Source organism: Serinus canaria, chromosome 1A (assembly GCF_022539315.1).
Source record: "Serinus canaria isolate serCan28SL12 chromosome 1A, serCan2020, whole genome shotgun sequence".
Taxonomy (NCBI): Eukaryota; Metazoa; Chordata; class Aves; order Passeriformes; family Fringillidae; genus Serinus; species Serinus canaria.
The window spans coordinates 67,717,474-67,742,927 of record NC_066314.1 but is presented as its reverse complement, the minus strand read 5'-3'; the positions used below and the strand labels follow the sequence as shown (position 1 = coordinate 67,742,927).

The following is a 25,454-nucleotide window of genomic DNA, read 5'->3' as shown; positions in this document are numbered from 1 at the left end:
TGATTTTAAGGGATGTATCCCATAATATTTTATTCAAAAAAAACTACTGATTCCTTTTCATTGGAATTGAATGGGGTTTTTTCACAGATTGAAAAGATTCTTAAATATATCTCTGCAATTGTTTCCTTGATGGGTTATCCCTGGAAGGTTCTGATGCATTTAAGGCATTTTTCAGAAGCATAAGTTTTTAAATTTCAAGTTATGGCGAATTAGAAATGTCAGTGTCTTATCCCATTGACTTCTGAATTCAGCTAAGAAAAATGCAGCTTTTTTCAGCTCCTTCACAGAGGCAAAGTGTTGAAAAAGCAAACAGAAACTGTTTTCTTACTCACCCATTGCAAGATGCTTTAGAAAGGGTGCAATGCATTCCTGAAGGTGAACAGGCTGAAAATTCCTCATCCTGATGGCAATTAACACTGGGATTTTTTTCCCACAGAATAAATAATACAAATACAGAGCTGAACAGATGAATGGACCTTGCCAATACAGTGAAATAAATACCTGCTACACCATGAAAGAGTAATTCCACAGCTATGCTCTAAGATTTTCCAGTTTACCTTCAGAAAATGGACATGGTTTGTGAACTTCACAAAAATTAGGTTATACATAGATGGCAGAATATCTATATTAGTTTTATAGTTTAACATAATTTATATAATTTTAATATAATTTCAGAATTGCTCAATCTCACAAAAACAGCACCCTTGTAAAGATACAGTCATAAGGTGTATTAGGGTGAAGGTACTTCCAGATCCCAAACTGCTGGGATCCTCAATCCAAGAGGATCAGCAAGAGTGTTTTAAAAGCCACACAACCAGAAATCCCAAAAATTCAAGCACATCAAGGTATCTCACTTCCCTTATCACCATGTATGGCCTGTACTGTGCAAAATCACTAACCAGCTCCAGAATCTCTGCTGCCCTGAATATTTTCCTCTATAGGAAAGAAAATGCATCTAAAAGCCTGATAAGCCTGTTGAAATAATAATCACCTGCACAAATTTAAACAAACTCATCTTGGAAATCAGAACTGCTCTGATAGCTCCTGATTTAAGACAGCTCTTGACACATCCCAGCCCCTGCAGTGATTCATTTTCAGGAAGGTTTTGAGGAGTGTGTGCCATTAGGGTTCTGATCCTTCCCCCAGTTGTTTCTGGGGTGATTTTTGGGGTCTCCTGCCCAGCCTGCCAGCACCTAACATGGTGCTAAAAGGACAAAGTAAGTCTCAAACTCTTCCAGGTTCTGTATGGCTCCCAGAGCTCTCCAGTCATAGCACACACCTCCCTGGAGCATCACACAGGCTGTCAGGCCAAACACTTCCCCTGGAATGGGATCCAGGCATCAGCACTAAGGAAAACAGTAAAGCAGCAGAGACAAGGACTGACTTCACCATCTTTTAAAGAGATGAACATGTGGAGTCACATAAATATATATTTTTTTAAAAATCACACCAAAAAAAAGTTCTCTAGTTGCAACAATTCCTAGATCCTTTCTCTAGCTGAGTGTCTGCTGCACTTTCTTCACAAAATGTGAAGCCTGAGGTTGCTGAGTGCAGAAACATTTTCTTGTGAAACATTTGTGCATGTCCTCAGTGGCACAGAGGTGCTGAGCTCCAGGGACAATGCTCAGCTGTCAGAGACATTCTGATACTCCTGGCCAGGGCTGCTGAGGGTGCTTCTTCATGTAAAACAAGAGATAGGCTGTTTCTCTCCTGTGGAGGCAAAGAGAAAGCACATCATAAGGTATGTTTGAAGATCTAGGCTGCAGGTAACATCTCAGAATTGCTCCTGCTCAGCTCTCTGAGCTTTAGGTCAACTAAGCTGGTCCTCTCCAGTGCTCCCAAGATTTGCTGGCAGTGCTGTGGTTTATAGGAGAGATTATCTCCCTCCTGAAGGCTCATTTTCTTACCATGCATCAAAACAAAAAGCATGGAGAAATCCTGACTAACACCTCTCCTGCAGCTCTCCTGCACCCCCCCTACACCCCCAGGCCGGTCCCAGACCAGTTTGTCTCCCCTCTCTTTGCTACCCTCATTCCAAAGTCCAGAGCAGCATTAGGAAAAATCAGGGATACATTTGCATACCAGTAGAGGTTGGAATGTCCATAGGTGCATTTAACATCATCCCACGATACCTAGAGAAGAAAAACACACTGGAGGAGGCTGGTAAAAACTCAAAGAGATGGAAAAATTCTGATACCATCCCAGGAATTCTCACAGGAGTGGTGTAAGTGGCACTTCCAAGAACTAAACACCTTTCAGTAAATTGGTTTATTGCTTTTACTCTTGGAGGAAAACAGTTCTGAATGTATATTGTCACCACATTTCTCTTCACAGAGAAAAGCAAGGCACAATTCTTCCCAAGAATATTTCTGGGCTTCACATTCTCTGAACCTCAGAGAAAGGAAAAACAATTCTTATCTCATTTGCTGTGCCAAAGCAGAATGCAGTGTAGAGATTGCTTACCCACAGTGATGGGGTTTTGTTTCCTTGGCCTGTCAGGGCCAGGTGTGTGTTTGTTGGGACTGTGGGCTGAGTGTCACGAGATTCAGGCAGAGTTGAGTGTTTGGCAGATTCAGTTTAGATTTAATGTAACATAGTGTTATATAATATAGAATAATATAGTATAATAAAGTAATTTGCCTTCTGATAAGATGGAGTCAGATGCATCATTCTCTCCCCCTCATCAGGGGCAAAAATATCATCAATAGTATGCATTAAACACATGTAGGGTGCATCAAGTAGGATATTCAGCAAATATCCTGAATGTTCTGCAATATTCAGAATGCTTCTGCTTTCTGCAATGCACAAAACTATTGGAGTAATTCTTGCCTGATTGGCAGGATATCTGATATCTGTGATATCAGAGGGCTAATTAATTACTATATTATAGTATATGATATGATATTATAGTGTAGTATATATTATATTATATTGTATTATATGTATTGTATTGTATATATTGTATTGTATTGTAGTATATTGTATTGTATTGTAGTATATTGTATTGTATTGTAGTATATTGTATTGTATTGTAGTATATTGTATTGTCATTGTAGTCTATTGTTTTGTATTGTAGTATTGTATTGTCGATTGTGTATTTGTAGTATTGTCGTCTCTTGTCTTTCTGTTTCTATTGTATTTCTTGTATATTTGTATCTATTGTCTTATATTGTTATTATTATCTTTCTTATATTCTATTATATTCTTTTTTATTCTATTATCTATTCTCTTATTATCTTATATTATCTTATATTATTTATTTACTGATTATCTTATCCCTCATCTAAACTGAAACTGCACAAGCACTCAACTCCACTGAACAAAATTATGTCACTGTCTCCTGACCAGCAGTCTGGACATGCCCTTGGCCCTGACAGGCCAAGGAAGCACAACCCCATCACTCTGGGTGAACACAATCTCCACATTGCATTCCACTTTGGCACAGCACAGGAGCAGCCAATGAGAGGAGAACTGCTTTGATCATTCTTTTCTCTGCTTCTTTCAGGTTCAGAGAATGTGGATCCCACACAAAACAGAACCTGAGGCCTCGTTTGGTGCAGAAGTGAGAGTCACTCTGCCCTCAGCCCAGAGTATCCTGTAGCAGAGGTGGGTGAAGCTCTGCAGCCTCAGTTTCTTTCCCTGTTCTCTCTAGTCAGCACCAGTCAGACTGGATGAGAACTGGAGGGGTGTCCTGGAAGGCACAGAGGGAACGTGGCTGGCTCTGCTCACCTGGCAAACCTCAGAATCGTTGAAGCAATACCATTTACAGTCTGTGAGGCTCCGGATGTAGGCACAGTAATGGCCACAGCTGGCTGATCCTGAATGAGCAACCACAGCAAAGAGCTCATACTGCCAGGTAGCCTGCCAAGAGACACAAAGAGACACTTCCAGGGCAGCAATTCTCACCCTAGAGAAGCAGCGGCCAGGGCAGCAAGGACGTGCATTTTGTAAGGAAAAAAAATCAGAATCCTTAAGAATCCTGCCTTTTTTTGCTCCTACCCTCACCTCTGCCCATCAGCTATGGGCTGGCAGCCTCCATCCTCTGGAGACCAGAGGATTGTGAAAAAGGCAGCAGGACAAGGAGCAGCAAAGAGGTTCACACAGCCAACCCTGCAGCGGTGACTTCTGCTGTTGCCACACTTCCCCTTGTTTTTTCCCAGGAGGAGAAACAGACCCACAGTGGGGCAGATCCATCTCAGCTACCTAGCAAAGCTGGTGTGGCCAACAGTGCCAAACTCTGTGGCCAAAAATATCAACAATACTGCATGGGAAATACCAAGAGCAGAGTTGCCCTGTCTTGGACAGGTGAGATCTGCAAAGCCTGGCTTTGTCCTTAAGGCAGCAAGCTCCAGCTATGGAGCCTTTGGTGATTTAATCTGGGCACAGAATGTTGAATAGTGGCTGAACCAGTTAAAACTGTGGGATGTGAGACAACACCAGGCACAGGCAAAGTTTGAGACACAAATTTTTAAGACAGGTACTTTGAAGTGAGAGAAGTATTGGTGTGATCTCTTAAGTTTTTATGAGAATGAAGCAGAGAGGAGAAGAAAATCTGCCCTTTGTGAACAGGAGTATCTCACCTTTTCACTGTCTTCTGCTTGGCACTGACTTTCTGTCAAGACTTGCCTGAGATCAAGCTCTTGTGGGAATGGCAGGGAGTGGCTCAGCTTGTGTGTGCGAGAGGATCTCTCAAAGCAGAAACGCTTCAGGTGCAAGGTCAGGGTCTGTGGCAGATGGACCAGCTTCATGCTCTGGAAAGAATCAAAAATGCAGCTGAAAACTGGGGCCCAACCCTGGGGAGGTGGGGTGCAACCAGCCACTGCCAGCCAGTGTGTGTAGATTGGAGAACAGCCAGTGCCCCAGTGAGTATTTGCCAATTCCACGGACAGCAGCTGCCAAACCTTGGTAGCCCATCTGCACACAAGGCAGAGCTGTGACAGCCAAGTTTCTCAGCTTTAGTGTCATCAGCACCCAGCCTTGGCTGTCTCAAGGGCTGCTGCACCTCTCATGTGCTTTCCTAGCCCCATGCTGGTAGCACTAGAGGCAAATCAGGTTCCTTGGGACATCAGACCACAGGACCTCCTTCCTAACAGGAGGAAAGGTGTCTGTGGTTTTCATCTTACAGCACTGCTGTGCTGGCACATCTGAGCTGTTGATCTCCTCTTCAACTCCCTATGGTTGAGTCCTTTCCCCACCCTCCCCAGTCCCCAAGGGAGTTGTGGGTATGAGACATGGGGAAATAATTCTCCAGTCACCTGCAGAAAAGTTGTTTTCCTCCCACACTGTTGACAGAAACACATGTTTTGTCCAGTCAGCTCCTCTGGACGAAAGAAGTATTGCAGAGAGTCCTCCTAAGAAGACAGAAACTTCTTTCAGCTGAATTCCTTCAGCTGAATTTTTATTTCTACATTATTTCAGAGGGTCCAAGAAAACAGCAAAGTTACAGAAGGCATATTTTATTCAAAGGACAAAAGACTGCAGCCTGAAACAAAAGGTATCTCATTTCTCCCAAATGCTGCTGTTGTGATTATAAAAGTTGGGGGAAAAAGGGATACACATATTCCACAAAGAAGGTATTGATGTATAAATGCCTTATGTACCTACTTCAAAGCCTTAAAGGTTTCCAAAGCAGCTCCTTTATGCTGGAACAGTGTAAAGTGGTCAGAGAATCTATAAGGTCCAGTGGTCCACTGGCATTTGAAAAATCCACTGTGAACAGGGGGGAATCCTCTCCTAAGGAAAAAGTGCTTCTGCCAAACTTACCAGAGTCTTCAGCCTGTGAGAATTGGCATCCAGCACTGGGAGTGGAAGGGTTAACATGGTGCTTTTGCTCTTTACTTCAAAAGAGCATTTCTGACAGGCCACATGCTCCTGTATGCAGATCGTGTACAAATCACACAGCTCTTCAACCTGGAGGGGTGAAAAAAAAAGGCCAAAAAAAGGTTTATGAAGAAGAGAGCTGAGCTGTTTCCCTGTGGGTGGGAAAGTCCCTGTGGTCACACATTTCAAGCCAGGTTATTCCTTTGAGGTTGGAACCAAGATGTGACAATGACTTATGAGGACAGGGCACTTCCCACAATCTAAAGGAGAACAACTCCTTCCCCTCATTCCCTATCAGAGGGGAAAGACACAGCCTGTAAGATCAGAGAGTTAAATATCTGCTTTGATGCAGAACTGTTCTGTTTTGCTTGAAACTGCAACAGGAGCCTGTCTTCTGCATTACTAAAACTGTGACAGTCAGTCAGGGAAGAGTCACTTTTCTCTTCCCATTCCCATGGGAGGAATTGTTGTGTACATCACATTCTATCAGTGACTAATTAGAGTGAAATGCACGTGGCTGACTTCAAAGAATAAAAAAGCTGTGTCAAGATATACCAATAAATGCTTACAGAAATTTGGGGAGTGAAAGAAATTAAATATAACTAAATGCAATGCTGCAAAAAGATCAGTCTTTTAGTTATTAATCAGCTCTCCCATTAGAATGGACACTGGCATGCCCTGGAAGCAGGATGAGCAAAATTTACCTGTGATTCAAAATATCAAAGCTTATGAAACAAAAATTCTCTGTCCCATTTGAAAGATGCAATGAAAGAAAAGATCATTTTTAAACTTTAACTTAGGACAATTGCAAGTGAATGGGTTCCTTCAAGGAGCAGAGGAAACCACATGTGACAAGGGGCAAAGGTTCATTTCAGTCATCATCCTTACCAGCTCTGGCTTTTTCATCTGCTTCTTTAACAAGTTCCAGAGAGTCAGAAAGAGCTGAGCAGCATCGTGCTGCACAAACACTGCATGAGCAGAAAACACAACCTCAGTCAGTGTCATGAACAGCACCAGGCACAGATTTCCCACAATGGCAAAGGGAGATACATTTTCCCTCCCTTAGACCCAGTTTCTTGTCCCTTGCTCCTCCCTGCAGGGACTGAGCTTGGATTGGGCATCAGCTGCAATTTCTCCACGTGACCTGAGCAGGCAGTGGGAGAAGACAGGAGTGTTTGCACCACCCAGTGTCACCAGATGCAGGGACAAGAGGATGCTCAATACCTACCAGAGGAGGGCTCAGATGGCTCACTGGGTTGGGGAGTGCATTCATAGCATCAGAGAATGGTTTGGGTTGGAAGGAGCCCTAAATTTTATATGGTTCACTCCCCCCCACCATGGGCAAAGACTCCTTCCACTAGACCAGCAAACAGCTTCCAATCTGGCTTGAACACTTGCAGGGACACAGCACCCACAGTGGACAACCTGCATCAGTGCCTCACCACTCCCACTGTAAAAAATTTCTTCCCAATATTCAATCTAAACCAGCTCTCAAGCTGGTTCACATCTCAAGCCATAACCCTTTATCCTATCCCTTCTATTTCACATGTCCTTGTGAACAGTCCCCACTGAATCCTCCTCAGAAACAATACAGGGAAGATTCTGTTCTCTTTTCACCTTTATTACTCCACAGACCTGTTTTCCCCATCCCCTCCTGCCCCAGGAAGGCTAAAATGCTCCTGAGTGCTGAGATTAAAATGACAGCAGGCCCTATCCCCATGTCTCACACACCAAAGATAAACCCCTTGATCCCTATCTCTCTAACTGGGAGAGAGATGGCTGACTTCAAAGCCACTCAGAATCAGGAGAAAAATGAGGCAAACAGGGATACTGAGTTTGTCTTGTGTTCCTCTTTGATAAAGGTCAGGACACCTCCCCTTTCAGTTCTGAAAACTGCTGTTTGGGCTTTTATATGACAAAGATAAGGGCATTTGGTTATACCCAGTGTATTACACACAGAGAGACTCTTGGCATGCCTCTGTCACTGGTCACTCATGCATTAAAAACCTCTCTCTTTTAGAACTTTGGCCAGCTGGGAAATTTAGTCTGCAAATTCTTCTCTCTGCCCTTATAAGAAGGAGCAGGAGGGGGATCTGTGCAAACTCATTCTCTTTTCCACACCATCCCTTTCTTCCAATAAGTAACAGCAGCTATTTCACTATCATGATGCCAGTAGGGCAAGAGAAATCAAACCATGAACTGTCCTCTCTGCCCTGCACAGCATCCCCAGCTGAATCTTCTAGCAGATTCACCTAGCTGAATCTTCTATTTGCTGATCTTTGGATATCAGCAAATACATCCAGCAGGGTTTGTTTTTTGCCTCTCTTCACAAGTAAGACACAGCATTGCACTCAGCTGGGAGGCAGCTACAAGGAGCCCTGTGTCACTGTGTCCCTAACTCCTGGCATTTCTGAATTCCTGGAGGAGATGTTGGAGCTTGAGTTGCTTGTAAGTGCTGGATAAATGCAGACAGAGGTGGGCAAGAGGCAGGGCTGCTTACATTCCACTCTGTGCTCTGAAAGGCAGCAAGCCAGCTCTGTGGGACCAACAGCTTTGCACTTGCCACACTGCATCTTCTCCAGCAGCAGGAGCATTTGGTAGGGGACACTGCTCCTCCTCTGGGCAGGAGAGGAGGGCACTGTGATCCTGGAAGGGGCAGAAGCAACACCAGGGGTGGTTAGAGGTTCAAAGGAGAAATGTCAGACATCGTACCTGAAGGAGCACAGGTCAGTGGCAGAGACAGCAGCTCAAGAGGAACCAGAATGGGAACGTTTTCAGCTAAAGAAGGGAAAAGGGAAAGGGAATCCCACAGTGCAGGCTGGCAGCTCTAAATAAAAGGCCAAACTTTTAAGTTGGCTTGTTCCTGAATAAGAGACAAGTCAAGCAGGACCTCAGGTGCTTCCTGGCCTCTAGAAACAACATTAGCTACAGCCAGTTCCAGACTTTTTTTGCCTCCCACCCATTGATGTCCTTACTCTCAACATGCCCTCAGAATTTCTTGGGCACATATTTCATAATGCTTCTATTTCAACTACATGCCAACAAAACATCTTAATTCTCCCTCAATTCATTGTAGCCCACAGGTTTTTTTTTCTTCAAATAAGCATGGTAACCTACAGTCTACATTATTTAGCTTTGCCCATTGATGACAATTATCATTTCTGCATGTCTGAAATTTCTCTTTTCTCCTCTGCTCAGCAGTGAGTGTGTAAAAAAGGACATGATCCACTTAGATTACTAAATCTGCAGTGAAGTGAGTAAACTGAAGACAAATCAAACCAGTTATTACTGTGGTCAGGAGGGAGACAGAAGCTCAAATTCTCCTCAAAACACACCGGGACAACAGTCAGGCAAAACAAAGTAATGCTAGATATTCATGATCTGCAGCAACACTTCTCTGTCAGGGGCTAGCCAGGGCCCAGAGCTTCAAGTGAAAAATTAATAGTGGATATGGCTACACATGACATATCCTTTATTATAAAGTCTGTGAGTAATCCTGGAATAAATTTTATATATATATATTATATATATATATATATATATTATATATATATATATATATATATTATATATATATATATAAATATACATAATTATAAATTATGTAGATTTGTAAATATATATATATTTCTATAATATATAAATATATTAAATAAATATAATTACTATCTATAATTGTTATATATAAAATTATAAATTAATGTATAGAATAAGAATTATAAATTAATTTATAAATTATACTTTATAAATTATAATTTATAATTTTTATATTATATGTATATATCTAATATTATAATTTATTAATAATGTATAAATGTAATATATGTTTAATATTTATATATTCTATTTATAATTATATGTACTTCTATTTATAATTATATATAAAATAATATATAATAACATATTATTTGCATTTATAATATTAATATATTATTGTATATAATTATAGAATATATTATTGTCTATTTATAATTGATATATTAAATATAATAATATTATAATAGTATTGTAATTTATAATTAAATGTATGAATTATAATTTCTTTAAAAATTATAAATTATGTAAATTTATCCTGTTAGGGAAAAGAGAGAGACACAAGCCATAAAGTGTCAGTTCAGGACATGAACCAGAGATGATTTACAAGTCTGAACACTGCAGCTTCTGCCTTTGCAGGGCCTGTCAGTGCATGATAGACAGGACAAGGCAGGGACCTTGCTGAGGGACAAAGGTACCCTGATAGCACCTCAGGGATGCAAGCCTTCCCCTAGAACAGCAGGAGGGGAGACAGGAGTGCAGCAATGGAATCTCAGGGATTCCAGCAGGGGGTACCTGCGGAGTATCCTTGTGAAGCGGATGTTCATGAGGAACACCTGGAGCAGGGAGTTCAGACAGCAGCTCTGCCCAAGGTTGTACAGTCCAATGGCCTCTGCAGGGGAGAAAAAACCAAGTGAGGCCTGGGATAGGCACAAGAAAAGAAAGTGAAAGTTATCTGAAAGTGGCAAACTCTTCTTGTGCATATCCAGGTGTTCAGTGTATGGGCTCAGCATCTTGGTCAGACCTGAAAAAGTGTTCAATCTATTCTTCTGTTGTTCAAGCAGATAACATTTGGGTTTTTTTGGCAACTGGCAGAAAAAAATCCAAGGAAACCTGGCTAATGATGCTCAGATATCTCCCAGTTCCTCTTTTTCAGTCCTCTCACAACACATCTAAACATAAAATAGAACAACAGAAGGCAAAGACTGCCTGTATGAGGGGAATAACCTGTGCCTAGTCCATGGTTTAGCAAATCCAGCAATGCTGGCTGTGTTTGGACAGAGACAGAGCCAGCAGCTAGGCATTTTTGGATGCAATGGCCAATTTGAGGACTTAAATATGGAAAAAGCTTTGAGATCTTCATGCATTCCATTTAAAAAAAACCTCAGAATGGTTACTTGGCAAGGCAAAATGAGAATCATCTGTATATTTCTCACTGAAGGGATAAGGAATGGGAGAAAATTAAGCCTATGGACAGGGAAGGGAACAGGGAACAGCAGGCACGAGAAAAAGAAAATATGACAGAGAAGAATAAGCAAAACATTTATTACCATTTTTTAAGTCTGCCAGACCAAAGACTGATGTCAGCTTCTGGTTTTTGGCCTTCACCTCTTTGGTTTCGTCTTTATTATTTTGTATTTCAATTTCTGCCTCCATGACCTCTCTTGGTGCCACCTCTGGTTTCTTGCTTCTTTCTTGACGTCCACTCGTTTGTCCCATCAACAACTCTGCTCAAGGACAGAAGAGACCTTTCCATTATGAAAAAGGTGAAATCAAAAAACCATTGAATGGTTTGGGTTGGAAAGGAACCTGAAAGATCATCTAATTCCAACTCCCTGTCACAGGCAGGGATGTCACCCACCAGACCAGGCTGCTCAGGGCCCCATCCAGCCCAGCCTGGAATATCAATAAAATCAGAAAGATTACTGCAAGAGCATGTGGGGTATTTGAATTAACATGGGTGTTGAGGTGTGCAGGCTATTGCTAAGGGACAGAAGCGGAGTCTGATGACAATTGCTCATCCTGTCTTCCTCTTGTGGCTAAATAAATAAATAAATGAGCCTTCAGTTCCACAGAAACAGCTCCATCTAGCCAAGGAACTCCACATATCCCTGTCCAGGAAGATTTGGTAAATAAGGTGATTAAAATTGCCCAAAAGCAGATGTTGCAAAACTCCTCTGTTTTGGAAAAAGCAGTGTTTTATAAAAAAAATGTAGCCCAAGTATTGAAAAGGTCAAGCTTCACCTTCTCTTCTGGCCAGATAAGCACCTTTGGTTTCTGTACTGGGCTCCCTGCCTTGCTTTCAAGCCCTGAGACACAGCACTACTGTGGCACTTTGGACTGTAATTTTGAAAGATATTTAAGTACCAACAAACCAGTTTCTTTTTCTGTTCCTTCAAGTGATCACAGGCAAAGTAGCTGTTCACGTAAGAGCACCATTATAATGCCTTGATTTTTACGGGAGTATTCAACAGACCATTACCCCCACAGTCTCCTGGGACTCAGCTACTAAAGCAAAATAAAAGTACACAAACCAAACAATCAAAAAAGTTCATATGCAACTATGCAAAAATGAAACTTTCTAAAAGCCTACTGCCAACGTGGAGACAGAATCAGAAAAAAGTGGATATTCATGGGGAAAGGGGGGGCTGGAGACCCAAAAAACGCTCAGAAATTATTATTTTACAAATATTAAACAGCACATAAAATCAACCTAAGGCCAAGCACTGAAAGAATGAAGAAAAGTTACTAAGAAAAGGAAATAAGCAAAATCCTGGTTCTGCCTTTCATGAAAATAAAAAGAAAATCTTTGTGTTAAAAGCATGGTTTTGGGTTAACTTTGCCTGATAATGTCAGATATCAAAGTTACTGAAGATTCAGGCAGAAAAGCTAGAAATTATTTTTTTTTCCCTGATCATTACCTTTAAGCTTAAGTATACTTGTTTCCACCTTACTTTTGATTGTTTACTTTTGAAGATTACTTTTGATCTCTAAGTGTCACACACTAAGATTCACCAAATATTGTCGAATTTGCTGAGAATTTTTTTTTAGGAGGAAAAAAAACCAAACGCTGAAAGACAGACTCAAGAGCATTACTTTTTATACCCAAACATGGTGATTAGAACAGCTACACAGGCAAAGATAAATTTAATCTGATCTCTTTCTTTCTTTTCTCTATTTCTTTCAAAATAGAGCCGGAACACTGACTGCCTGTTTTCCTGGGGATGATTTAACAACAGGTTCAGGTTTCTGAAAGCTGAGATGGAGTTTAGCTGGGATGGAATTCAGGAGGTAGGGGATGCTCCCAGGCAGTGGGGATGTTGAAAGAGACAGAAAGGAGAGGGGCAAGCAGTGCAGAGGTAGCTAAACATAGGTAGGGATGTACTGGGGATAAAGAAAACATGCAAGACACAGGTTTGGTCAGGAAATGGAGGACTAAGAGTGGGATTAAAGAGCGAGCGTGGCACTGAACAGCTTTGAGGAAAAGGTGGAAAGATCTTAGGGCAGGAAGGTGCAGGGGGATACAAGAGGGTTTGTGTCTCTGGTTCCATAAGATTCTCTCCCAGTCACCAATGCAAGGGATCCTGTTGCGGGAGCAGGGATACAAACAGAACTTCCCAACCCTTGGAACTCCTTGTTTCAGCTTTCAGAAATACAGCCTTCCTAAGACTTGCACTTGACCTCCTTTTCCCTGCACAGGTCCATAAACAACAGGTGAGTGAGCCAAGGAGCTGAGCAGCAGGCTCTCCTCCTGCCCCCCATTTCTCCTCTCTCACTGGAGCAGCAGCGTTGCTTTGGTTTCCTTTGCAGGTCGGGGGTCGGACTGGTACCTCAGTGCCCCAGCTGGCACCAGCTCCGGGCAGAGAACAGGGAGCAGTGATACCCCCTGGTACCTTCCAGCCCACCATTACCTACCTTCACACTCCTCTCCCTCAGCCAGCCCTTTCTCCCTTTCTCCCTGGCCTGCTCCAGTCTCCATGTGCCCTCCCAAGACACCGGCTTCTCACCACAAACCCCGAGCTGTCCCTTCACTGTGCCCAAGAGGGCTCCCACCTCTGGCCCTTGTCATTCCTTCCCTGTCAGCTCCTTTTTCTCCCCGAGGATCTGGGGTGCCTGGTACTCTTGTCCCTTTCCATCAGCTCTTTTTTCTCCCTGGGGATCCTGGGGTGCAGGTGATGCTAAGGCAAGCAGTGGCTGCAGCAGGGAGGCCAGGCTGGATGGGGCTCTGAGCAATCTATTCTCCTGGAAGGTGTCCCTGTCCTCAGCATGGGGGCTGGAACTAGATGATTTCAAGGTCCCTTCCAACCCAAACTATTCTGTTTCCATGGTCCCCCTGAGGTGCTGGCTGCAGTAGAGACTCGGTGTGACGACCACCCTCCAGGGGAAGGAAACACTTAAGAGCGCATCACCTCCGCACCTCAATGGGATGCAACCGCAAGGAGACTTCCCACTTAGCTACTAAACTACTCTCCGTTATTATTTCCCTCTCTATTTCCTCCCCTCCTGACACACCTCCGGCATCCAATCCCACAAAGCAGCAAAAAACGCCTTCTTACCAATTCACTCTCGCAGCGCACCGGCTGACACGGGGCAGCACCGCACGGCGCACCGCGTCTGCCGGCACCGCTCATCCGGGGGAGCGGCAGGGCTGCGGGACTCGGGAGGGCAGCGGGATTCCGGACGGCAGCGGGGTTCGGGAGGGCTGCGGGGTTCCGGACGGCAGCTGAGCTCGGGAGGGCAGCGGGAGCCGGCAGGGCAGCGGGCGGAGCGGAGTGGAGAGGAGAGGAGAGGAGCGGCCCCGCCGCGTCAGGCAGCGGCAGAGCCCGCCCCGCTTTCAAAGCCGCCCAGTTTTCATTTCTCGCTCGGCCGGGAGCAGGCACAGAAAGAGAAACTCGGAGCCGCCCTGCGCCGCCTCGCGGCACGGAGGGGGCTGGGAGAAATGGGCCGAGGAGTTTTCGCTGCCGGTTCTTTGTCCCTTAATGCGGATCGCCACGCGTGTGACTTCTGGGGGAAGCATTGAGGCTGAACTGTCTGCACGCAGCTGCGCTGCCAGCCCTGTGTCAGGGACCTCTGTGCAGCCCCCACTGAGCCGTGGGGAGGAGACACGCACGGGAGGCTTTCACAGGGGTCATCAGAGCCCATCAGAGCTGCCCTTGTGGAGAGGTCCCAGCTGCAAACCCCTGGGGAATCTGCTCACACTGCCTGGCTCTGCCGGAGGCAACACAACTCTTCAGTTCTCAGCAGTACACGGTCTTCAGTCGAAGCACAGGGACAGTGAAAACTGTCCTGAATCGTCACAGGGGGGATGTGGGTATCTGTAGGGACTTCTGAGCAGAAGGGCACAAATGACTCAGTGCCTTGGCTTGTGGCAGAGGCTCTCAGTAATAGTTTAAATTTAGTGATGTTCTCTTTCTATTACTGGCTTGTGTGGTGACTGCCCGATAGAAGGAAGGAAGGGAGAAAGAACCTCTAAGCCATCAATTGCCCACAGAGAACGAAACCACCTGAGCAAAGTGCAAAAGGACACTGGAGGTTAAACAGGAGCTAGATCTGCCAGGTGGAAGTTGGTAAAGCAGCGTGCAGTTAAAACAGCTTTTGGTAAGGAGACCTGTGTGAGAGCCTGGACGCTCAGTTTGGAGGAGTATTATGTCCTAAGAATGTTTTAAGCTTTGCTGCAGAACTCAGTCATGACACAGCCCTTCCAAAGCAGGCAGCAGGCAGAGGCTGAGCCCAGGAAATGGGCTCGAAGGGAGGGCTCAAACTGAAAAGTGCAGTGTTTGAGTGTCCAAACACAGTGCCCCTGGGACAAAAGCTGCTAGCTGCTGATAATTGCCACAGCACTCCTAATGTCCAAATAGCTCCAAAAAGTGCATTGACTGCTTCAAGAGCAGGGCTCCTGATCACTGTGTCCTTGCAAATAAAATAAATTGTAATGTTGGTGGTCAGGATGAGATCTAAAAAGCCTTTGGGAAGTTTAGAAATCCACATCCAGTGTAATGGCAAATCAGCCGACATGAATTGCCTCATCTGAGACGTGAATGTCCCAGTTCTCCGGAGAGTTTCCACAGCTGAGTCATTGTGTAAGGGAGGGATGACAAGGACTTATCCCACCTTGCAGGATTGCCTCTTATCAGCCTCTTCTTTATCTGGAAACCCAGGCTGAAGCCTCAGGTGTGCACGCCCTTCTGCACCTGGGAGGCCCCTCCGTGCATCGCTGGAGAAGCACCCAGTGATTGCTCAAGCCATGAGCACTGACAGCCCGGTCTCTTACAGCACCTGGGTGGTTCCAGTGGTGGTTGAGTGTTGAGCAGCACACACTGCTGGAACAATTTAGTTTGCTTGGTTTAGGAACTTGGTTTTTTGGTTTAGGAACATTGTTTCTGCCATACAGCTCTGTACAGAAGACTTGGATCAAACCCTGTTTCCCCCCATTCCGTATTCTGGAAAATCCTGTCCAAGTTCCCCCCTTCAGTATTCTGGGAAGATCCAGTTTGGGTTTCCCCCATTCCATATTCCAGGAAGGTCCAGTCCGGGTTTTCCCCATTCCTTATTCCAGGGGAAAAAAAACCCAGTCCAAGTTTTTCCCTATTTCATATTCTGGGAAAAATCCTGTCTGGATTTTTTCTCCATTCTGCATGCTGGGGAAAAATCCAGTCCGGGTTTTCCACCATTCCATATTCCAAGGAAAAATCCAGTCCGAGTTTTCCCCCATTCCATATTCTGGGAAAAATCGAGTCTGGGTTTTCCCCCCTTCCATATTACAGGAGAATCCAGTCCATGTTTTCCCCCATTCCAAATTCAGGGTAAATCCAGTCCAGGTTTACCCCTATGCCATATTCCAGGAAAAAAATCCAGACCGTGTTTTTCCCCATTCCACACTCTGGGAAAATCCAGTCTGTTTTTTCCCCCCATTCCATATTCCAGGAAAAATCCTTTCTGAGTTTTCCCCCATTCTGTATTCCAGGCAAATCCATTCCGGGTTTTCCTCTTTCCGTATTCCAGGAAAAAAAAAATCCAGACCGTGTTTTTCCCCATTCCACACTCCGGGAAAATCCAGTCAGGGTTTTTCTCCATTTCGTATTCCATGTAAATCCAGTCCGGGTTTTTCCCCATTCTGTATTCCAGGTGAATCCATTCCGGGTTTTCTGCCATGCCCCATCCCGGCCCATCCCGGTAACTTTGGGACGGTGCCGCTGCGATCCCGATGGATCGGTTCGGGTTTCCTTCATCTCAGGCAGCCTCAGGTTTAATGTGAAAAGCAGCGAGGTTTGCTCTGCTGGGTGAGTGAGGCTCAGAGCGGGATTCAGCGAAACCCTGCGGAAATCCGTGTCCAGGGCAGCCCCGGGGTGCGCAGTGAGGATGAGGAGGGTCGGGGCAGCCCCAGGTGTGATCAGTGAGGATGAGGAAGGGCTGGCCCTGCTCAGGGCTGCTTTCAGGGGGGTTCTTGTACCTGCTGGAGCGGGTGATACCCGAGAATCTCCCAAAGGACAGCAGTGACAGCATCTGCAGGCAGGGGGAACCCCTGGGTGCTCCTGGGGCATTGCTCAGGTGTGCAGAGGGACAATCCCTGTGCCCCAGGGCAGCGCAGGAGAGGGGAGCAGCACACCTGAGCAGGTGGGGGTGCAGGGAAAATCCTTTTTCTTTCTCTTTTTGATTTCATCTTCCCAATCCTATCCCAGTGCCTCTAGTCCCTCTCAAGTGCCCCCCAATCCCTCCCTAGTGTGCCCCAGGGACCCCAGACTACAGCTGATGATATCTTACAGGATAATTTGCCTGTCATTTATGTGATAAAAAATGTCCTCTCCTAAATTTATGTTTACAACGTACAGAAAATCTGAGCTAATTGTTGACACATGCCATACAGTGATTCACAGACAAAATGCATTTTTTAATTACTCCCCATCATTCTCCTCTTCGAATGAGTCAGTTCCCACTTCTTCATAGTCCTTTTCCAAGGCAGCCAGGTCCTCTCTGGCCTCTGCAAACTCTCCCTCCTCCATGCCTTCTCCCACATACCAGTGCACAAAAGCTCTCTTGGCGTACATCAGGTCAAACTTGTGGTCCAGCCTTGCCCAGGCCTCGGCGATGGCCGTGGTGTTGCTCAGCATGCAGACTGCCCGCTGCACTGGGGCCAGGTCTCCTCCAGGAACAACTGTAGGGGGCTGGTAGTTGATCCCAACCTGGAAACAGGGATGTGAGAGAAGGCTGTACAACTTATTTATATGTAGAAATTATTTCCTAACAGCGGGAGCAGGAGGCAGTCAAAGAGCTGAAGAAAGGTGAGTGAAGTTACAGATGGTGGGGTGTAGTGGTGCCAGGTGGCAAAGGCCATTACAAATGTCAAAGAGCATGAAACACTCTAATATCTATAGTATTCTACTGTTTAATGCACACTGATGAGTTTGTAGCTTTCTAAACATAGACAGCTACTAAACATAGAGTTTCACCTAAATACTCTGTAGGAACTAACATAAAAAGCTGGTTCCCAGTTGGAAGTTTTCATTGTTGAAGTGACAGTCATGAGTTTCTGGGCAGTGGAGTGCTTGGCAGATTCAGTTTAGATGTATTATAGATGTATTATAATATAGAATATTATAGTATAATAAAGTAATTCATTAGCCTTTGGTTAAGATGGAGTCAGATGCACCATTCCTCCCAGACATCGGGCAAAAATATCTACTCTAGCAGCCCTACTCACCTTGAAGCCTGTGGGACACCAGTCGACAAACTGGATGGTTCTCTTGGTCTTGATGGCAGCGATGGCCACGTTGACATCCTTGGGGACGACGTCGCCCCGGTAGAGCATGCAGCACGCCATGTACTTGCCGTGCCTCGGGTCACACTTCACCATCTGGTTGTTGGGCTCGAAGCAGGCGTTGGTGATCTCGGCCACCGAGAGCTGCTCGTGGTGCGCCCTGTCGGAGGAGATGATGGGGGCGTAGGTCACCAGCGGGAAGTGGATGCGCGGGTAGGGCACCAGGTTGGTCTGGAACTCCGTCAGGTCCACATTGAGGGCGCCGTCGAAGCGCAGCGAGGCGGTGATGGAGGACACGATCTGGCTGATGAGGCGGTTCAGGTTGGTGTAGGTGGGGCGCTCGATGGCCAGGCTGCGGCGGCAGATGTCGTAGATGGCCTCGTTGTCCACCATGAAGGCGCAGTCCGAGTGCTCCAGCGTGGTGTGTGTGGTCAGGATGGAGTTGTAGGGCTCGACCACAGCAGTGGAGACCTGAGGCGCCGGGTAGATGGCGAACTCCAGTTTGGACTTCTTGCCGTAATCCACAGAGAGGCGTTCCATCAGCAGGGAGGTGAAGCCGGAGCCGGTACCGCCACCAAAGCTGTGGAAGATCAGGAATCCTTGCAGCCCAGAACAAGCATCAGTCTAGAAAGCAAAAGAGGAAGTGAAACAGCAGCAGCTGAAAAAGGTGGAAAAGACTTTGCTATGTGAGCTTATCCGGAGCTGAAGGAATGATCAGTCATAGGCAGTATACAGCATAGATTTCATGTCAGATTTTCCTGGGGAGGGGCTGGTGATAGTTCCAACCTTTGTTCTCCTCACTGTCTCAACTTACGACCTAGGGATCTGTCCAGGCCTCTCTCTCTCTGAACTTCACACTGCTCTGTTATTCTAGCTGAAACCAGCAATGTACAACTGCACAATCCACCCTTCAGTATCAGTATTGGTGCTGAAGGGCTGTGCTAATAATTAAAAATTACATATTCCTAACCACTTTATAAAAATGCCTGGAGGCATGCAGCTGGGAAGTGAACTACTGGGCTTCTCCCTTCTGTACCATGTCCCAGATGCCATCTGTATGACTTGCAATCTCTTTGCTGAACCATTGCTGTCATTTGCAATTAACAAGCTGTTAGTTCTGCTCTTCTTTCTTCTGCAGAGTCCAGACTGCTGTTTCAGAGCTGCTGGGACTTACCAGTTTACGGACACGATCCAGCACCATATCAATGCTTTCCTTGCCAATGGTGTAGTGGCCACGGGCATAATTATTGGCTGCATCTTCCTTTCCAGTGATCAGCTGTTCTGGATGAAAAAGCTCCCGGAAGGTGCCAGCCCGAACTTCATCTGAAGAAGAAAATGAAATTGTAAGAATGTGGTCTTTGTGAGGGTCCCCAGGATGAGGTGAGAGATGAGAATCTGACTCCATATTCTCAGAAGGCTGATTTATTATTTTATGATATTGTATTATATTAAAAAATGCTATACAAAACTATACTAAAGAAAGAGAAGGATACAGACAGAAGGCTTAACAAGAATGAATAATAAAAACCCGTGACTGACTCTTCAGAGTCTGACACAACTGGACTGGGATTGGTCATTTACAAAAAACAATTCACATGTTTGGACAAACAATCTCCAGACCACATTCCAGAGCAGGAAAACATGGAGAAGCTGAGGCTTCTCATCTTCCCAGGAGAAGAAATCCTGGCAACGGGATTTTTCAGAAAATATCACAGTGACAGTAAGAATATGCTCCGGTGCCAACAAATTCTGGTTGTTGTTGGCATCAGTGCATTCTCTCAAGTCACAGGAGCTCGTGATGCCAAAAGACAGATGCTGATGGAGAAGGGAAGTGTCTCCAGAGCATTTTTTCATTGTTGCATTTGTTTACTGTGCATCTTCAGTCCAGCCACTTATCTTCTCATGAGCTTGTTGGTGACAAGTACAGCCTGCATCCACAAGACCCCAGAAAAAAAACAGAGTGAAAAAATTCAGGTGTCCCAATTTTTAGACATTCTTCTACTACGGGAGGGAAGCGATCAGGCTCCTGCTTTGAACCCAAACTGAAGAAAAGCAGAATCTGAATGGCAAAAATGTCATGATCAACAAACCCAAAAGTTAAATAATGATGCAAAGAGAAGTGGTACACACCACATGTACCAGCCATTAAACTGCTGGGGATCCTCTTGTTCCTATGTTTGTAACACCTGTGACAGAATCTGGCACCCTGTGTCACAAGAAAATTGATTTCATGCTACCTAGTGGTAGCCCAAGGTGCAAAGGGCCACTTTGTGCCAGTGGAGACTGGAGGCACACCACGGTGGTGTGAGGAAAAGAATCTCATCTCCATTTTGCAGGTTTATTTCTATACTGACCTACCACAGTTGGTTCCAAGTCCACCATTACAGCCCGTGGCACGTGCTTCCCAGTGGCTGTTTCATTGAAAAATGTGGTGAAAGAGTCATCAGAGCTGAGTTTGTCCTGCAGGTCCTTGAAGGTGCCATCAGGCTGAATGCCATGCTCCAGGCAGAAGAGTTCCCAGCAGGCATTTCCTATCTGCACTCCAGCCTGGCCAACGTGAACAGAGATGCACTCACGCTGAGGAGAGAGAGGAGACAGGGTCAGAAAAATCAGTGTACCTTAGCCCTCCCTGTTCCTGCTGGTTACCTCTTCCCAGTGTATTGCTTTTCCAAAAAATCAGTGACTTGTCACTGTCAGCTGTTTGTTTGGTTGTTCAGCCCCACGAGCACCATGAGACTGCACATGCCAGATACTGGGATAGTGTGTTATTTTCAGGGTTCCCCGACGAAGGGAGGAAATGATGAATCCGACTCCATGTTTTTAGAAGGCTAATTTATTATTTTATGATATTATATTATATTAAAGAATGCTATACTAAACTATACTAAAGAATAGAGAAAGAATACTTACAGAAGGTTAAACAAGATACTAATTAAAAACTCATGACTCTCTCCTCAGAGTCCCAGCACAGCCTGACCGTGATTGGTCATTAAGTCAAAACAATCCACATATTGCATAAACAATCTCCAGCCACATTCTAAAGCAGCAAACAGGGGAAGCAAAGGAGATAATATTGTTTCCCTTTTTCTCTGAGGCTTCTCAGCTTCCCAGGAGAAGAATCCTGGGCAAAGAGGATTTTTCAGAAAATATGGCGGTGGCACGACAACTCTTTAAAAAATTGAGATCTGTGTGCTGTACTACAGAAGTATATTGAAACAGTCAGGAAAAATAAATTTCAATGACACAAACCCCACCTTTCTTCCTGTGTTTGCCTTGCTGAGGAGCACATCCCAGTTTAGTTTATTTTTACTCCTGGCTGGAACCTGACACAGCCATGTGGCATCCCTCACCCTTATGTAAGCCAAGGCAGATTATGTCTTTTGATCCTTCTACCCTCTGACAGCAGGCTAGAGTGGAAATTTGGAAGAGCTGCTTTCACCTAAGGAAATTATTCCAGATTTTCTTGGTCAAAATAAATTTTCCTTCCAGCTTCTGAGCAGCCACTAATTTTATTAATTTTACTAATTTTACGTCATGGGTCCATTGCTTGTCAGGCAGTGCCATTGCAGTGAAGTGTATTTGCATCATTTCCAGCATTATTTCAGTGGCAGCCAGGAAGAGAAAACTGTGTAACACCAGCCTAAAGTAGGCTGGTGTCAATTGCTCCAAAATCCTGTACACTCAAAAGTACTGCTTGTAAAAACTGCTGGATTTCATAAGTTCACAAACAATCATAAAGCAAATGCTTCTGGGTTAGTCCCAGCAGTTGCAACACTGGATGCAGTGAAAGGCATTTTTTTGAGGAGAGAGTGGTTTCAGGCATGTGGATTTTTTTCAGATTTGGTTTCTGCTTTGGAGCAATTAAAGCTGCCTGAGCTCTGGTTTTGTGATCCCCAGGGCCCTGTCTATACTAGGGAGTAAAAAAAAAGTCAGGACATAGTACTGAACACTGGCATGTGATCTCCTGTGCTGACTGATAATTCAAAAAAATTGGCAGAGTTTTGGCTTAGGACACTAAAAATTTTTCCAGACAATGCTTGGGCACCATGCAGAAAACAACTCATTGTCAAGAATGGCTTCCAGTGAGCATCTCACTGACCACTGCCAGGCTTTGGAGAGGGAAGGAGAACTGAGATGCCCAGCTGTGAAGCAGGCCTGGCTTTAAGGGCAGAGGATGGTCCTCACTCATTCTTGTTTTGTAATATTGCATTTAGAGATAACCAATGGCACTGTCAGATTTGACTTTTTTTTTTTTTAATTAAATTCTGTAACTGCTTACCCAGCAAAATCATTCTGTGACCTGAAAATTAAATGTATCCTCCCCATAAACTAAATTTTCAGTCACAATGTGTGACCAGCAACATCTCTGGAGCAGTGTTTTCTTCACAAATTGACATAAATTTGTGTTTAAGAAACATAACTGAAGACATTTTTTCAGAAGCAACTAGAATTTCAAAAGTCACCACTGCCCTAGCTAGTCATCCCCAGAAGTTCAAATGAACATGAAAGCTCTTTAAATCTTTTATTCAATGAAATATATTATTTCTATTCAGTACTAATTTCTAAGCTTTAAGTTTTTGCTGACTCTGCAAATGCATGTGCTCTCAAGTGTACTTGCACAATCCTGTTTTGCTGTGCATAACTGAGCTGTGCAAAAGTCTCTGAGTGATTTGAGTGACAGTGGGGCTTCAAAAGTCAGCGTGTTGCAATCTGGAAGATTACTCAGGACACACCAAAGGCATACTTGGGCTTAGAGAATTCAATTAATTCTGACTTTCCCCAGGGCAGGCTCCTGCCTTTTCTTTCCAATCCCACTGTGAATCTGTGAGGCTGGCAGGCAGCAAGAAAAATAAGGGTTTCTTTTCTTTTCCAACACAGCAATGAGGCCAGCTGGCTTTTAAAAAGAATATCTTTTAAAGCAAAACTACAATTACAAGTCAAGCAGTATTTTAACTAAGAGCTGCTTTGCTCATTTCTTCAGGTCTGTAGGGGAATTGGTCTGTTTTTCACAGATAGAACAAGTAAATGCTGTCTTAAGAAGTTAAGATTGTAAAGCTTCATACAGCACTGGAGTTGAAGACTTTTCAGACTGAGTTTTCAGCTGCACTAGTTTGAAACCACATCTCGACCCTGCTTTTTGAGCTATTTCATCTCCTCCTTCCCCAGCAGTAATTTGGAAATATTCTGCCAAAGAGAGAAGACAGTGAGAAAGAGGTTTCTGACTTTGCATAGTGAACAGCATTAAAACAGATGCCAGACTTTTAGCAGGGAAGAGGGTGGGCCTTCTTCAGCGTCCCAGTCAGAGTAAACTGATCTTTACGTGATATTTTAATTTGGAGCCCTTTCCAAACTCATGTTTCACATCCCACCACTCATGTCTGTAGACCCAGGACAGGTCTAACAAAGAAACAGTAGAAAGGACCAGATCCTTTGTGAAACTACACCTGGGACAGCTTTGACTCTTAAAAAAACCAATCTCTCTCCAGGATTTACTGTAAAAGGGAGACTTCAGTCTTCCAGCTGTTCCACAAACTCGCTCACGTCCCTAGGTCTGGGAAGCCCCTGGAAGTATTTTGCCTGTGAGATGAGCTGGCAGGCAGTAACATAGTTCTTCCTCTGCACCAAAATTAGACTCAGTGCTAGAGATATAATGGGGTCCAAGGTGAAATGGATTTTTTCACATTTTAAGAGGTTTTGAGAGATTTCTATGAATTTATAGCAATCCACCAAAACTTGAAAACAAAGGGCAAGTTTTCACTTACTTAAATGCATACATATATAAAAGAATTAATGGACTCCAGAAACACACATGCATACCCTGTATAGCTATGGACAGTATAGCCATTGGGGCTAAATTAATTTGAAACAGACACAAAGGTAAATAACTTTTTTGGTTTATTTCTAAAAAAAAAGAATTGTCTCGTATGAAAATGAACTGGTGTTGAGAAAATGTGGTCACAACAGAAAGTACCAAACAGCTAAGACTCCACACCTAAATTAGCTTATAATCCCACTAGTTAGGGACTCTCTGAAGAAACTTAATGCAGTAATGCCTCAGTGAGATTTTCTGCACTCCTTTCCCATTTTCTTATGTGATGAGTGGTGTGTGAGATCAGGGTTTGGTGGCAAAACCTCCTGATAATGACAGCAGACCCCGCTGCCTTCCCTCACCCCCTGCCCTCCCCGTCCCCCTGTGCCTGGGGCTCCCCCATCCCCCTTACCATGGTGTCTCCAGAGGTGTTTCCCTCCCTTTGGGGTCACTGCTGGCAGGTCTGTGCAGGAGCCTGGCTCTGGGCTGCAGGGCAGGAGGCTCCCAGGGCCGGGCACCAGCACCTGCTGCTGCGCTTCAGCGTCACAGCGCCGCAGGACGAGGTCACCCTGCTGCCTCCAGCACCCTCCTGGGCAAATCCTCCCACACAGCCTGGGTTCAGAGACACCCCAGGCTGCAAACTCAGTGCAGCCAGGGCTGGCATGCTTATTGATTTGGAGCCTGGTCATGTAACACATGGTACACTGTGCTTTCTCACACCTCAGGGTTTTACACCACCTGCAAGGCACACACCATCCCAGCTCCCTGTTCTGCCAGCACAAACTTCTGTAGATGAAAATCACACCTGAATTCCAGTGCAGAGGGCATAAGAGAGCAAATGAATGGAAAAGAGAAGGATAGAAGAAAAAAATAGAGATCTGGAAAGTAAACTTAACTACCATTCTTAAGTGTGCTCTACTAGGTTTTAAATTATCTCCTGGCTTCTCTATTACCATTTCCATTTACTTCTATTACTTCTCTTTCCACGTGCAGTCATCCAGGCTGTCAGCAGTATGGGACAGCTTTCACTACAGACTCTCACTTCTCTGCTCAAACACAGAAAGAAATTTGATTCTTATTGCAGTGTTTATTGCTGGACAGATCACCCCAACATTCTGACATCAAATTAGTGCAGTCACCTCCTCTACTTTGCTCCTTCTGCACTAGTTCACCACTGGAAAGCAGCAGCTTCTCTCAGTAGAGAAATCCTGGTGGTTGCAACCCTTAAGTAACAAAGAAGAAGGCACACTTAATTGCTTGGATCTGCATCATGTATCCCCTGACTTTATAAATGTACTGTTTATGATGATGTCCAATCAGCAGACATTACATAGACAATTCCTAAAATGTAGAGTAGTCTACTCTGACATGATATTAATAGATTGTTCTGCCACTGTTGGCAACCAGCATAGAGGTATCTTCTTTAACACCTACATTTTAACAGTGACAACTAGCTCATACTGGTTTTTATAAAGTCACTTTGGTATAGTCTTCATTTTGCTGTTCTTTACATAAACCTGCAAATCATTACTCTTT

The 25,454-nt window shown here is 44.6% G+C and overlaps 2 protein-coding genes across 3 annotated transcripts; both read right to left on the bottom strand.

Annotated features, from left to right (window-relative positions):
* Positions 1 to 14,181, bottom strand: USP18 (ubiquitin specific peptidase 18). 2 transcript variants are annotated; one of them, XM_050969798.1, is made up of 11 exons: positions 13,911 to 14,181; positions 10,905 to 11,102; positions 10,150 to 10,246; positions 8,321 to 8,466; positions 6,709 to 6,788; positions 5,764 to 5,910; positions 5,256 to 5,351; positions 4,581 to 4,751; positions 3,730 to 3,861; positions 2,083 to 2,132; positions 1 to 1,710 (listed from the first exon to the last, which is right to left on the bottom strand). In XM_050969798.1, the coding sequence occupies exons 2-11, from the start codon at positions 11,071 to 11,073 to the stop codon at positions 1,632 to 1,634; spliced, it is 1,167 nt and encodes a 388-aa protein (XP_050825755.1). In that variant the 5' UTR covers positions 11,074 to 11,102; positions 13,911 to 14,181; the 3' UTR covers positions 1 to 1,631. The 2 variants fall into 2 exon arrangements, with proteins under 2 accessions (XP_050825755.1, XP_009093454.1); XM_009095206.4 differs by having other exon boundaries at positions 10,905 to 11,081; positions 13,911 to 14,179.
* Positions 14,182 to 17,192: 3,011 nt separating this feature from the next.
* Positions 17,193 to 20,725, bottom strand: TUBA8 (tubulin alpha 8). Its single transcript, XM_030238139.2, has 4 exons — positions 20,464 to 20,725; positions 19,284 to 19,432; positions 18,053 to 18,733; positions 17,193 to 17,534 (listed from the first exon to the last, which is right to left on the bottom strand). The coding sequence occupies exons 1-4, from the start codon at positions 20,489 to 20,491 to the stop codon at positions 17,247 to 17,249; spliced, it is 1,146 nt and encodes a 381-aa protein (XP_030093999.1). The 5' UTR covers positions 20,492 to 20,725; the 3' UTR covers positions 17,193 to 17,246.
* Positions 20,726 to 25,454: the final 4,729 nt, after the last annotated feature.

Excerpts from the sequence above, each read along its gene's own strand:
- TUBA8 (XM_030238139.2), bottom strand. The coding sequence starts at position 20,491 with ATGGTGGACTTGGAACCAACTGTGGTAG. Across the intron at positions 19,433-20,463 it reads CTTGGAACCAACTGTGGTAG|ATGAAGTTCGGGCTGGCACC; the intron begins GTCAGTATAGAA and ends TTTCTTCTTCAG. Across the intron at positions 17,535-18,052 it reads GGTGTCCCACAGGCTTCAAG|GTTGGGATCAACTACCAGCC; the intron begins GTGAGTAGGGCT and ends CCCTGTTTCCAG.
- USP18 (XM_050969798.1), bottom strand. The coding sequence starts at position 11,073 with ATGGGACAAACGAGTGGACGTCAAGAAAGAAGCAAGAAACCAGAGGTG. Across the intron at positions 4,752-5,255 it reads GGAAAACAACTTTTCTGCAG|AGCATGAAGCTGGTCCATCT; the intron begins GTGACTGGAGAA and ends GATTCTTTCCAG. Across the intron at positions 2,133-3,729 it reads ACGATTCTGAGGTTTGCCAG|GTATCGTGGGATGATGTTAA; the intron begins GTGAGCAGAGCC and ends TTTCTTCTCTAG.